This window comes from Colias philodice, chromosome 1, assembly GCF_061535455.1.
Source record: "Colias philodice isolate Cphi_HAF_F1 chromosome 1, ilColPhil1 Martin Lab GWU primary, whole genome shotgun sequence".
NCBI lineage: Eukaryota > Metazoa > Arthropoda > Insecta > Lepidoptera > Pieridae > Colias > Colias philodice.
Window position 1 is genome coordinate 2,741,549 of NC_143086.1, and position 15,268 is coordinate 2,756,816.

A 15,268-nucleotide genomic window follows, 5' to 3' on the forward strand; every position below is an offset into this window, starting at 1 on the left:
CCGTACCTACCCAAGTTTAAAATATTTGAAATCAATTTTTACTTTTTTACTTTAATGTCTGCAAAGAAGTTATAAACTATTCTTTAAAAAAATTTTAAGAAGTAAATCGTTGTATATAGTGTAAATTTATTAATAGTTCTTACTATTATAATATATTAATCACTACTATTGAAAAAATACACAATATTAAGTAAATAAAAAGTTAAACTAAACAACAAAATCAAAAAAGTTTTAACTGGGTACCGGTGCAGAAATGTGAAGGACGTCGGTAGACTGTAGAGTGTACGTCATAGAGGAATAATGTATGGTGTACGTGTAGACGTGACCACGTGAGACATCAGACGTAAAATCAAATGTCAATTGTCATATTTTGACATTTATTTTCTACCATAGACAACCAATAATATAAAAATATATTTATTAAACATTAACCTGTTACAAATGACAATAACAATTACAATAATTATTCAACAACAAACATGCAAAAATTATTAAAACTGTGTTAAAAAACTAAAAGAGCAGTAGGTAGATAAAAATCGCAGCTATGTGTTGTTTTGACATAATTTGATACTATTTACCTACTTCACCAATTTCGCATTTCGCATTTTAAAAGTACCTAGGGTAGTAGTAGGTACTTATATATAATATTTTGTTTGTTGTAAAATGGTTGTAAACTTCGATGTTAAAAGAAAATATTTTCGTGATCTGTAAATTTTATTAGAATGTCATTTGCAATTCTGGAATTTTTTATTTACATTAATAATTCGTAGAAAAAACTTAATGTGTGTAAGATGCAAATATAAAAGTGTGTTTTGTTAATAAAATGGCTCAGAAAAACGATGAAAGCTCTTGTAATACCAACGGTATAAAGGTTGAAGGTGATTTGGGTGATTTACAAGTGACCGAAGTGAGCGACAGTGAAGACAAAGATGAGATAACTTTTGATGAGCAGAGTACTTCAAAGACGCTGGATAAGATATCTACCTTGCCCGCATCCCTAGTGCAGAGTTCAACAGTGCCTGTATTTGGTAGTATTTCCATAGTGGAGTCAGAAAATGTACAGTTCGGTAATAATACATACTTTAATGGGCCAGTGACTATAAAACAGATTGTGCAGACTAAATCTGGTGTTGATAACTGTTCATATGACAGAACTGAAGAGGATGAATCGAAAGATGGTGCATACTCGCAAAAAACAAAAATAGATGATATTCGTAAGTTGTATTTTGATGTGTTTTATTGTTTATTTATCAGTTCAGTGAGTTAGTTGAACTGCAATAATTAATACATCTATTTAAAGACATTTAGGTATCCTTGTAGTATCCATTTTATCACTACACAGTGTCAAGTGTGGTAGGTTTATAATTAAGGCTACATTAATACTTTTAAAATCATTCACAATGAAAATGACATAGGTACTTATGTTGTGTTGATATTACACACCAATCAATTGTTAAAATAAGATATTGGTGTTTAATATGTTATTTTGGTTATTTTATGTTAAACTAGCAAACCGGGCGAACTCCGTTTCGCCACCAGAGACACCTTTTCTTTGCTATAAACCTCACGGAGCCCGAGACCTTTCCAACAAATGCAAAACCGTGGAAATTGGTTTGTGCATTCTGGAGTTATAGCGTCAGGAAGGAAAACCCGACTTATTTTTATATAGTAGATGATTACTCGTCGTAAGTCACTGTAATTGAATTTTGAATTGATCTTGATAGTACTATCAGATGCCTGGAAATTGATTGATAACCATTTATCAAAGCTTGTTGTAATGTTTTATTTTCAAGTTTATACTGTGCAGTTAAATAAACAAATCCAGAATGTAGCACATAATTGCTCCAAAATTCTGTTATATTTGTTATATTATAATGCAAACCAAACAAAATGTAATGAATTAATAATTTGTAATATTATAAGGCCCCCAAATGTAACTATGAATCTATTGCAAATTGATTTGTCATTCATAACTATTTGTATGATATTTGGCAAAGCATTATGTTTTAACAAAGTGTAGGTTATGCAAAGAATAACAACTACAAATTTGTTCTTTCAGCTTTGAAGAAGCATGAAATACTTGTGTGGCATAAATTAACGTTTTCCGCTGTGTGTGTGACTATCATTGGAGGGATCATTGCAATAGTACTCATTTTGCCCAGCAGAGGGGAAGAGCAAAAAGGAACTACATCTGTTAGCTATGCTACGGAAAGTTGTAAGTTATTTTTCTATAAAAAAATATACGAGCATGTAGTTTGCGCATGTAGTTTTTAAGTTTATATTGAAAATACTTTTACTTTTGTATGACTCATACAGAAGTAGTATGCAATGACAATTTTGTGAACAGTGCATGTTTGGTCTTGAGACTAAGTTGTTAATCAATTACAAGTAGTGTTATTTTTAAAGAAATAAAGGGAGTTATATTAAATTAAATGTCATATTATATTATTGGAACGAAGTTCCTATTCGCGCGTTGCGAAAGGGGGCTAGACAGAAAAAAGTAACGCAAAAAGTTGTAATGACACTTTTTGCTATACTTGGGCGGCTCTCTCTCTCTCATAGAGAAAGGAAATTCGTTCCATTCAGGTGTCCCTTGACACTTCTCAAGTTTTTATTTGTATACATAAATAAGGTCATCATTACTCCATACACTAGGCATATGACTATACATTGTGTAACATCAAGTTAATTCATTACTCCATAGTAGCAGGAAGGAATAAAATACAAAAAAAGTATAGGCAGAAAGTAAAAGCATAAATATTATTTGAAACAGAAATTAATCATGTATAAGTCTTTTTCGTTTATGTTATTTATAGTGTAATTTCATTGCTTTTTGTATAACTGTGTTTGTAAAACGTAAAAAATGCATTGTATGTGTGTGTGTGTGTGTGTTTTAAATACAAATCTGTGTCTATTTATCCGAATTTTTGGTTATCCGTATTGACCCTGATCCCAATTAATTCGGATAATTGGTGTTCTACTGTTCTTCAATCAGCCGATCAACTTGATAGTGAAACTTTTTTTCAGTTAACGCAACGGTGGTGGGATTCTGTAATGAGAACATTCAAGTTACCGTTATATCAGTCATAATATTGTTATTAACATCTCTATTGATTTCCTATTCATTACTAACAAGGGACATTGGTCTTGACAACATGAAGATTGTGAGAATGCATGATAGAGTGAATAAAAAGCAAGCTATCAAGATAATATGTTCTGGTACAGGTATGTTTTGGGATTTCGTTGCATATTTGTGTTTTGGGAAAAAACATTGTTTAGTGAGTAAAATGCTTATATGTTTTGTATGCTTTTATATGGTTCCAGTACTTTATTTATACTGAATGTTTGTGTTATGTTGAGGTTATTTTTTTATTTATTATCAAAATAATATAAAATGAACAGCAACTGATAAGAATTGATGAAGTTCCAGTTATCTTCAATAGCATTGTTAAAGAGAATTAAGTTTTTATTTGAAAAAAAAATGTGAGACCTGAGACTTAAATTAATAATTCTTAAATCACTATTAGATGCTGTTTTTTCTTGAAAATAAATGATTAGATTTTTACAATTTTCTATAGATTACTGTTTATGTATATTCTATACTCAATAAACAATATTTTTTCTGTATACCTTTTTATAAAAGATGGTTAAACTCCTTTTTTCAAAATTATAACTAGGCTTTAACCCATTGAGCCCCAAGCCCCAGGCCTGATCGGTCCCAGACACAATAGATTTTCTATTGTGTCTGTGGTTCCAGGGCCTGAGTTACTACGAGATATTTCGTTATTTTTACAACAAAATGCAGAAATTAGCAGCTTTGAACTTTATTGTAGCATGTACTAATGCATCATATACTAAGTACTTGAACATCTATTATAATGTATATGTTACAATTGTATATTGAGGAAAATATGAAGGATTTTCTTTGTGTTAATATCATTTATTGAATAGACATTCCCAATGAAAGGTTTTGTATTTATTTATAAATTATTATGTGTGTATATAGCTTCATTGGGAAAACTTTAGTACATGAGAATATATTTATGATTTTTTTTAAAATTTATTTTTATATCACATAGGGATTGTTTTACAATAATTTATGTAAGACACTGCAATTTTATCAGTTGAAAGAAACAAACAAATGAATATGTATGTGTTACTCGTTTCCCGTTATTTCATTTTTTGTTATATAAATTCGTATTGTATTAGTCAATCCCAAAAATGATAACTATATAGACTACAGGCCCGTGTTGAAAAAATTATGGGTCATTTGACCCACCAGGTGACCTATCTAGAACGATATAAGAGCATAAAATAATAAGATTCAGCACTATGACGTCACTTGTAAGCTGTCCACCTGAGTGCAGATGAGAATTCGAAGGTTCAGGTAGAGATTTTCTCCCCTTGTCTCCATGATTTTTGTACGGCGTTGCGGAATAATTGATTAAAAGTAGTATAGAAATAGTATGACACAGATGCCGTACAAAATCAAATGACCAATTTTACCCGGCAACTGTCGAAAAATAAAAATAAATTCCGACTTTGTGGACCACCATTTGTGTACGGCATCTGTGTCATACTATTTCTATACTGCTTTTAAGCCATTATTCCGCAACGCCGTACAAAAATCATGGAGACAAGGGGAGAAAAGCTCTACCTGAACTTTCGAATTCTCATCTGCACTCAGGTGGACAGCTTACGAGTGACGTCATAGTGCTGAATCTTATTATTTTATGCTCTTATATCATTCTAGATAGGTCAGGTGGTGGGTCAAATGACCCATAATTTTTTCAACATGGGCCTGTTTTGTACGCCCGCTGACTAGCCTTTATTATAGCATATTTTTTCAATCATTAATAGATGACTATCAAAAATAACATTATCTTTGTGTGAGTGGCTTAGCGAAATGCATATAAAATTATAAATTAGTATTTTCTTGCATTTGATTATAAGCGAATATTTTTTTAGAAATTTCAATCACTTTAGCGTGTCCCCATTCTCGCTGTAGTGTTCAAAACGTGGGGGTAAATAATTTAATAAATCAATCGCGTTTAAAATCCGTTAATACGTGTTTATGTTCTAAATGCATGTTAATTGTAAACAAACGAAGTTACCTGGCAACGCGCAGTGCAACATATCTCGGAATTCCCGGCTATGCATTATTAAATAAAAAGTAGACGCCCTAAGTGCGGTTCATAGTAGTGTAGGTGTAAATAACATACATATATCGATTTTATAATGTAGGTTATTCTGGGCTTTGGGAAACTACAATGATTCCTATTTGAGACACTTTGATGTTCTAGGTGTCGTCATTTATAGCATGTGTGACTATTGTAGCGATTTCCTATAAGTACTTAGGTATACCTATTCATTTTGATACGATAATTTTTGTGTCGTCATTTATAGCGTGTGAGGAAGACTATTGAAGCGATTTCCTATACTTTAATTCATTTAACGTTGGGAGTTGACAGACATGCATAAGGGATGAAAATAGGTCGTGTGAATCAGACGCTTTCATTTCAAATGATCAGATCATGATATGGGCACGTCGATGTGCATGAAAATGTCAAGGAAAAAGAGATTTTGGGTATATTAGTAAATTGTGAACAGTTTGTCTTTTAAAATATGTACTTTTTCGCATTTGACTTGGTGTCTTCGAAATTCTTTTAATGTCAATATCATTTGATGCGTGATATAGTCTTCTGCGAAAGCCATTTTCATACTTATCATTGAAACTTGCAAGTAATGACTGGCAGTTGTTAATGCGAACACTTATCAAAAATGATTTAATAATGTACATTTGCAAATGCGAGATTTTAAAATGGCAATTATTGATCGAAGTTATAGGTACCTAACTACCTTTATTTATTGCTTAAATTGCAATTTGGCTAAGTGCAAAGTTTTTCACTTTAGTACTTAACTATTCAAGATTGGAACTGAAAGGTTTTCAAGATTTCTAAGTTTAAAAAACAATTCATACATTCTCAATTTCTGTGTAATTTAAAAGTTTGGGAAACTTCCAATAAATATAACATTACCATCCATACAGCTGCGAATGAATATTAAATGTGTACATTACTGTAAAATTATAGGTCTAAGGTCATGCTAATGAAAGGCTGCAATGTATGCGATGCGAATGATATAATCAGTTCCGGTATACCATGGCCATTAATTTGGTTAAATGGGTATTATCTGGTTCGAATCATTAGTTAAATAGGGTTTTCTACAATACTTTGTCAACTTTAGTTTATTTTTTCTCATTAAAATTGCAGAGCGATTTGAGGAATCTCTTATACTATATTTTCTATTCTATTATAGGCTATTATTAGTATATAAATTCCCGCTACAAAAACTAATAAAACAACTAGTGAGCATTGCGTTTTTGTCAAATTTTGTCCAAGAAAACATTATGTATGGTGTTATTTTGCGAATTTTTGTACTTAATATAATAATAATCTTACCTCAATTTTCAGCGGATCCATTGCTCATATCTCCTGACTACCTCAGGATAGTGTCACGGTCGGATTGGTTGGCCCAACCCGTGGAAGCGGTTTTGGATAAAATACGCCAACCCATTCCTTGGGTGATTATCACCCATACTGCCACGGAATCGTGTGAAACACAGGTATAAGACAAAGTAAGCATGGTGATATCTGTGAGACATTTGAGTAAGAACTGTGGTAAAAATGGACAAAACTATGAACAATACAAAATGAGCACACGTGTCAGAAGTGTTACTTCTTTACTTTCTCTACTTCTTTCGTCACCTTGCTCCATGACGGTATTGCCATGACGAAACCTTGAAATCTTACTCTCAACGCACTTAAAGAAGTTTTATTTCAAAAACTACCAACCACTATTGCATCTCCTTAGGGTTGATTTCGGAAAAAGTACCCCATGTTTCACTTTCGGTCACCAATTATTATTAAGAAATACAAATTTCATGCAAATCAGTCCTGTCGTCTAGCTGTGAAAGTGGAACAGACTAATAGATAGACATACTTTATAATGTACTAGCTTTCCGTCCGCGGCTTCGCCCGCGTTTTCAAAGAAAAACCCGCATAGTTCCCGTTCCCGTGAGATTTCCGGGATAAAACCTATCCTATGTGTTAATCCAAGTTACCCTCTATACAGGGTGTCCCAAAAAGTAGTGATGAACGGAAGCTGGGAGGTAGAAGAGCTAGAGGACTATCCGAATCACCCCCATATGTGTTATGCGATTTTTCGTATTTTCGGAGTTATGACATTTTTTTAAATTTTTCATCTATTGCCGAGTACGATGATATTTTCACTCATGGTGACGTCAATTATTGCGCTAGATGCTTGATTTTTTTTTGTGTGCTAAGCTGAAAGATAGGCCAATTCAGTATGGTAACATTTACTATCGTTAGATCTTTGAATGGAATAAAAAAAAGAATTAAATGCCAAGAAAGATAAATTTACCCAGTATGTTCACAACTTCTTGGGCCCATAAAAAATAAAATCACATAAAAAAGTTTTCTATTTGGCTTTTAAAAACTTGCTCTATCTATTAGGTAGCTACCCTGAAAATTTCATTTTATTATTCAGAAGGCTTCAATCGAAAAATTGAATTCGAAATTGGGTAAGTGCAAAAATTGAATTAACATGATGATTAATAAAAACAAATAAAAACCAATAACAAGGTGTTTAATTACCAAAAATTTTTAAAATGACCCCGCTTTTGCTCAGTGCAAGTGCGACATCACCGTAAAAAGTTATCTTTTAAATGTCTTTATGCCCTTTATAATTTTAAATGGTTTCTTCTGCTACTATGAATTTCCAGGTTATTTCGTCCAAATTGTGGCATTCTCTCAAGTAGCCGAGGTCTTTTTAGTTTCCCCATTGAACCAAATTAATAGGGTTTAGGTCGAGGGACCGTGGAGGCCAGGCTTTAAGGCAGGCGTCACCGGCGCATGCGCAGGCTGCAACGACCAATCCATCTTTCAGGGTATCTTTACCCTTTAGCCTGGCCTGCACGGTCTCCGGACATAAACCATATTGATTTTTTTCCGTGGAGATACTACAAAGACGAGAGACTGCTACAATTTGGACGAAATAACCCGGAAATTCATAGTAGCAGAAGAAACCATTAAAAATGATAAAAGGGCATTCAGACATTTAAAAGACAACTTTTACAGTGATGTCGCACTTGAACTGAGCAACAGCGGGGTCATTTTAAAATTTTTTGGGAATTATAACACCTTGTTATTGGTTTTTATTTGTTTTTATTGTCATCATGTTAATTCAATTTTTGCACTTACTAAATTTAGATTTCAATTTTTCTATTGAAGCCTTCTGAATAATAAAATGAAATTTTCAGGGTAGCTACCTGATAGATGAGCAAGTTTTTAAAAGCTACACGGAAAACATTTTTTATGAGATTTTATTTTTTTACGGGCCCTTGAAGTGGTGAACATACTGGGAAATTTTACCTTTCTTGGCATTTCATTCTTTTTTTTATTCCATTCAAAGATCTAACGATAGTAAATATTACCATACTGAATTGGCCTATTTTTCAGCTTAGCACACAAAAAAAATCAAGCATCTTCCGCAATAATTGACGTCACCATGAGTTAAAATCTCATCATACTCGGCGATAGATGAAAAATTGAAAAAAATGTCATAACTCCGAAAATACGAAAAATCGCATAACACACATGGGGGTGATTCGGATAGCCCTCTAGGTCCTCTACCTCCCAGCTTCCGTTCATCACTACTTTTTGGGACACCCTGTATATGTGCTAAATTTCATTATAATCGGTTCAGTAGTATTTGCGTGAAAGAGTAATAAACACACACATACACATACTCACAAACTTTCGCATTTATAATATTAGTAGGATAGGATAGTAGGATCATACTGGTTCTAGTGTGGATCTTTAAATAAGGTTCGCAGGTTAATTTAGACACACTTTGAAATAATTAAAGTAAGTAACTTGTGAAAACTTTGTCAAAAAGGGTTCGAGATCCCCGTCAAGGGGGGACGCCCTTGCGCATGTCGCTACCAGGGTGAACCTTCAGTTCACCCACGAGTCCGCGTTAAAATGTAGAAGCCCTTCTGACTTACATTGAAAGACACCACACAAAAAAAATGTCAAAAAGTGATTACATAATCATATAAAATTAAATAATTGTGGATGGAAAAATATTGAAATTGTAGCATATAACAATTTCCCTTAAATATAATTATGTCCTCATCTTTAACACAAATTAGTATTATTTTTCTGACTCTTGCGCATTCTGTATTTATTGTTAGTAAACATTCTAAGTATTGTATCTATTTGTTTGTATAAAGTGCCATTAAGGTATAGTTTCTATTAATATGCAGTTATACATAATACATCAGTGATAAGTGGAATAGGTCAGTATCGTGAATGCTATTGGATCTTCGACTTTGTTACACAGGCATACGTGCTTTTTATATTTTACTAATTTTTGTAATCGTTTCTGGGTAACACTTAATAGTTTATTAGTTTAACGCCTCTACGATATTAGAATATACTGCGTTTTTCGGAATGGTTAATTGCTGAGTCTCTTCGTTGTTGGTTGGAATTTCCCATACTAAACTTTATTCCGTTTTCGACCATAGATCTACAAAAATTAGTGCTAATTTCATAATAAAATTGACTATAGCTTTAGCTTTTAATTTCTAAAAATTATGAACGGATGAATAAGGGTGTTCAAAATCCAATAATTAATAAAACAAACAGAAACATTCAATGTATTGCGTTTCTGTCGAATGCGTAATTTACGAACTTTTGTACTTAACTAATCACTATCTAGTATAAAACAAAGTCGCTTTCTCTGTCCCTTTGTATGCTTAAATCTTTAAAACTACGCAACGGATTTTGATGCGGTTTTTTTAATAGATAGAGTGATTCAAGGGGAAGGTTTTAGTATACTTTTTTTGAAGGTTTTAGACAAAGCGGGCGGTAAGCTAGTATAATAATAAAAAGTATTTTAACATTTTCGGGAAAACTAACGTAAACATTTAGAAAGTGTTGCGTTATCTGTCGGGTGCATAATTTGCGATTTATACAAATGTATAAATTATGAAATATAATTAAATAATAAATAATAATTCGGGGATTTCTCCAAGGGGCTTATTAATATACTTTGATAGCGATACTTAACACAATGAGTCACGCAAAAACATTGTCCTTGATAAGGCTCTGTGCAGAATATAAGGGGAATTACATGCAACTAATGAAACAATCAGTTTATACATATATTTATTTCAGTATAAAATTTGCGGTAATGTTATAAATAATTAATTTTAATTCATCATGTGACATATTATAAACTAAATAACGTTACGTACGTAATATATTCCTTATACTGATATACGAATATCAGTATAAACATCCTTTCTACAAGAGCAAAACAAAACAGGTTTTTACTTATATCATACGAGGCACATACAAGGCGATTGATATGGAAAGTTTCTGCCCGCGGAAGGTTATGAGGTCACTCGTCAGTTCAATTTCATTGTAATATTAATTCATGTGGATTAAAAAAAAATCTTTACGATATTTACTCTTTAGTTGTCTATTTCGAGTAGATATAAAATAGCTCTATGTCATTCTATTAAAAACGTAAAATTATTTTTTTCCCAAGCCGAGGCCGACTTTTACCTTTCTCAGTCTTTTCACTTTTTAAGGAATCAATCCAAATACAAAATTCATTTTTAGGTACATATTGAGAAGTTACTCCCAAATTATCCGGTTAAACTTATGCATAATGTATATGACATAATCTATATGAAAATTATAAAGAAATCTACCTCCATACAATCTATAAAAGCATGCCTAATTTACAATAAATATGTTTTACATTACAGAGTCAATGCGTTCTGCGCGTGCGCGTAATACAAACATTTCACATAGAATCGCGAGGTTGGGACGACATTGGATACAACTTCCTAGTCGGAGGAGATGGTTCCGTGTACTATGGCCGAGGTTGGGACTACATTGGTGCCCATACACAGGGCTACAACAAATACTCCGTCGGCATAGCTTTCATAGGCACATTCAATAACTACCAACCCGCGAAACAACAGATCGAAGCGTGCCAGAAACTTATAGCTAGGGGTGTCCAAATGGGAAAACTCGCCAAAGACTACAAACTACTCGCCCATAGACAATTGATGCCGACGCTCAGCCCTGGTGATAAACTTTACGATATTATTAAGACGTGGCCGCATTTTGTCAGTAATTTCACAAATGTGCTGCCGGATTATTGATTAGGGACTTTTTTGTTATGCAATGTCAATGCTAACTGTACAATGATGTGCAAACTAGAATATATGCTTGTGTGGCATGTAAGATATTGTTTTCTGTGATGGTGCTTTGTTGTAGATGTTTACGATTATTAAGACTTGAAATGATTGTTATTTCTTTGCATAAAATGATGAATATCTAAATAGATTCGTTTTTGTACCTATACTATAGTCTATACTTCTTTAGAAGTAATAAAAATAATTATAAGTATGTTATGCTTTTATAGCATAGCGATGTATAATTGAACATGATATAATTAATGTATTTAAAACAAAAATGTGCCACATTATTATTATAGAAATCCCGCTGCTATGGCTTCTGTAAAGATTTTTATTGTTTTAATTATAAATACGTTTGTAACTAATTGCGTTTTTTAGCTATGTTTTAATATAACAAGCAAAGTATTCATAAGGTATTTTAATCAGTGTTTTGCTCTCTTTCATACCATTTGTCTATGATTATAAGAATGTATAAAAATATTGATACAGATTGAACTTGTGTATGAAGTTTATTATAAAGTGTACTGTTGGATTTACATTATAGTAGAGCCATTTTAATAGGCAACATTTGACAGTTCAACATAATGGGTCGGATAGGAAGTTGGTTTGGTCGGTATCGCTGGCGCATCCGACCACGTCAAACCAATATTAATAATAATTATGTCGGACCGACCGCTCTCTACACTTTCCGATTTGGTCGTGGTCGGATGGTTGGCACCAACCAAATCGGAGCGTCTGTAGATGCTATAATTCAACAACGTAACCTAGTAACGACGACATAGAATAACATGATATTTCGTTTTGTTAGAACTGCACATTTGCTTAACTTTTTTTAATTACGATTATATATTTATAATATTAATGGCCGATACAAGTAATTTTAAGATTTGATTGTACTGATAAACCATACTAAAACATAATAAACTATTTCTGATTTAAAGAACTGACGTCGCTACAATTTTGTGTCAATAAACCTTTTTTCTTTTTAAATACCAGAGACGTTACTCTAAAAATTGAAATCTGACATCTAGAATCGAATGCATTGATTACTTGGGAATAAAAGTCATCATAAATTATTGACATGTGTTTCAAGTTCGATTGACAAATGTTTCAAGTCCGTATCGATTAATTCACTTTAATCGATGTTTTTAAGTAGGTTACCACCCTATGAAGATAAAATTGATAGACGTCAAATGTTGCCTATTAAATTGGCTCGACTATAGTAATTCAAAAAGGTTTAATGTCCGCCCAAGATTGAAAGACGCGGGTTTGAATTCCGCCTCGTGGTCTAGTTTTTTCTATTTATAAATCCATTGAATGCCATAAAACCATAAATATCAAATTCAACAGGTAATGCTTTAAATTTGGGACGATAATTATTTACCTACCTATAAAATATAGCTTATACTTCTTTTAAAATAAAAATCTTAAGAATCATATCATAATAGTTTTAAATATTAATATAGCCTACTGTTGGTTGATTTGTAAATCCACTTATAATTAAGTATTTCATTGTTTATTGTTTCCGATGAGATTAGTATGAACCAATATGTATATTTTTACAGCATTTCTGTAATTTTGAATTATTTGAAGACAGCAAATAAATACTTCACTATGTATGTACACAATTATTGATTAATAATATTTTTTGGTTTATGTTTTTTAAATAGAAATTTGCATACGTCATTGAGAATTTTCTGTTTAGTTTTAAGGTACTTTTGTAAATTGGTTGTATGAGATAACAAATATTTATCGACGTAAAGCCCTCGGGCAGACAAGGACAGAAAAAGAATATTTTCCCCTGGGACTAAAACAAGCCTGTGATATTCGTGAGAAGTATTTTATACAAATTAGATAGTATTGTGATTAAAATGTTCAAATTATGTCAAGAATATGTGAATTTTTAATTTTACGTATGTATAAAAAATGTATTATAAATAGATTAAGTGTTTACATTAAAAAAAATACACATATTATGTATATACTCCTTTGTAACGGTGGTCGTTTCTATTCTGTTCGTTATTATTGATACATGTAGAAGTTTATATTTAATTATTGTTTTAAGCGGACTACTCACGTACCTGCAGCAGGGGCAATATTGGAATTGGACCCTTAATTGGCTACTTAATTGTGATGTGTAGCAGGGGCAATTTAGAGAACAGCTGAAATTGCTCCGCCGTGCAACTGGGTCGGTTATAGACGCTAGTTTGTCCGAATATAGTTAAATTCGTCTTTGAAGATTTGAAGTGCCTTAATTTCATGGAACATATAATTGTTAACGGTTGTTTTTGATTTTTCTGTGATTCTTATCACTTTTCATTGCAAATTGTGTTAGAAATTACTGCCATTGTTTTATGTAAACACATAATAATATGTTTGAGATTAATTATGTATGTAGCAACAGTTGATTGTGTATATGAAGTACATTTCAAAGAATATGTTATATTAATGATTATTATTTTTTAATAATGTTCCATACTATGTTCCATACTAATATTATAAATGCGAAAGTAACTCTGTCTGTCTGTCTGTTACTCAATCACGCATTAACTACTAAACCAATTTGCATGAAATTTGGTATAAAGATAATTTGATACCCGAGAAAGGACATAGGCTACTTTTTACCCCGGGACATAGGATAGGTTTTATCCCGGAAATTCCACGGGAACGAGAACTATGCGGGTTTTTCTTTGATTGCGCGAGTGAAGCCGCGGGCGGAAAGCTAGTAAACAATAACAGAGACATCAGAATTTAAAAATGTTCAACTACAACAATATAGCTGATTAGGTGATGGTAGTTTTAAATTGTTCCTGGAACAAAAAGAACTGTTGAATCGTATGAATACTTATAATATGTAATTTACTTAAACGTAACTGAAAATCTATGAAAGTTATTTTTAACATGTAAAAATAATTTTGGTTTATTATTCATCACCATTGAGATATTATTACTACGTATGGAAACGACACCGCCTACATCATTTATGTTCCACTCAACATAGGTCATATGGCTTATCTGCACTCAGTCGTTTGCTCGCTCATTGGCGCGAATGTCACGCTCATTTTTTGTTTGTTTTAAAGTGAAACTCATCAAATATGCCTTCGTGTGTGTTACGATATTGCACAAATAATACAAATAATACGGAAAAGTGCAAAGGAATAACTTTTCATCGGTAGTTAATTAACTAGATAATAATTTTTAAAACTTGGTTCGAGCAAAATTTTTGGCGGGATTTCAATAGTGGAAAATAATAATTTTACACATTTAGTAAATATTGTACTGTGGATATTATTTGAAAAAAAAAGGTTCAATCATGAAAATATGAAAATAAATTACCTACGTATCAATTTTTTTTGTTACGTTGATTGGTTTTAATTGAACAGTTTTTAATTAATAAGTTTATTAGTAATTTATTTATTAGATTAATTATATTATATTTTCTTTTGTTACGTTGATTGTTCATAATTGATAAGAAATAGGCAGAATATTTACAAAGTTTCGCCTCTATGGCGGTGAGTCGATGACATCGCTTAATCTATGACTCACTAGCCACCCCGCGCCGCCGATCTTGGCGCACAGATTTTGTTCATCGTGTCTCCTCTATACGTAGTAATAATAGCTCAGAATGTTATAATTTATTAAATCGAATATTAGATAATTAGTAATTACGTATATTACCATATAATTATACAATATGTGGTGATTTGTTTACATACAGTAATACTTTTAAGAGACTGACTGACTGTCTTTTAAGGATCACAATAATTTATTATTCGACAGATTATTTTGTGGGAATCTGTTTACTGAGGCCCATTAAAAAAACCATAAAAATTATAATTCGTTTCTTATAATTATACTTCATAAAAAAAAATAGAGAGTAAAATAATAGAGATATTATGTCATATGTGACACTAAAATTTATCGAAATTAATTAGTTTTATAAGCAAAACATTTTTTTCGGCGCAATCG

At 32.0% G+C, this 15,268-nt stretch overlaps 1 protein-coding gene across 2 annotated transcripts; it reads left to right on the top strand.

The window, feature by feature from the left end:
- The first annotated feature begins 404 nt into the window (after positions 1–404).
- Positions 405–11,765, top strand: LOC149491041 (peptidoglycan-recognition protein LE-like). Of its 2 annotated transcripts, XM_089698587.1 has the most exons (5): positions 405–1,214; positions 2,060–2,215; positions 3,028–3,225; positions 6,474–6,625; positions 10,862–11,765. In XM_089698587.1, exons 1-5 carry the CDS (start codon positions 824–826, stop codon positions 11,261–11,263), a joined length of 1,299 nt encoding a protein of 432 aa, XP_089554713.1. In that variant the 5' UTR covers positions 405–823; the 3' UTR covers positions 11,264–11,765. The 2 variants fall into 2 exon arrangements, with proteins under 2 accessions (XP_089554713.1, XP_089554796.1); XM_089698670.1 differs by lacking the exon at positions 3,028–3,225.
- The last annotated feature ends 3,503 nt before the right edge of the window (positions 11,766–15,268 follow it).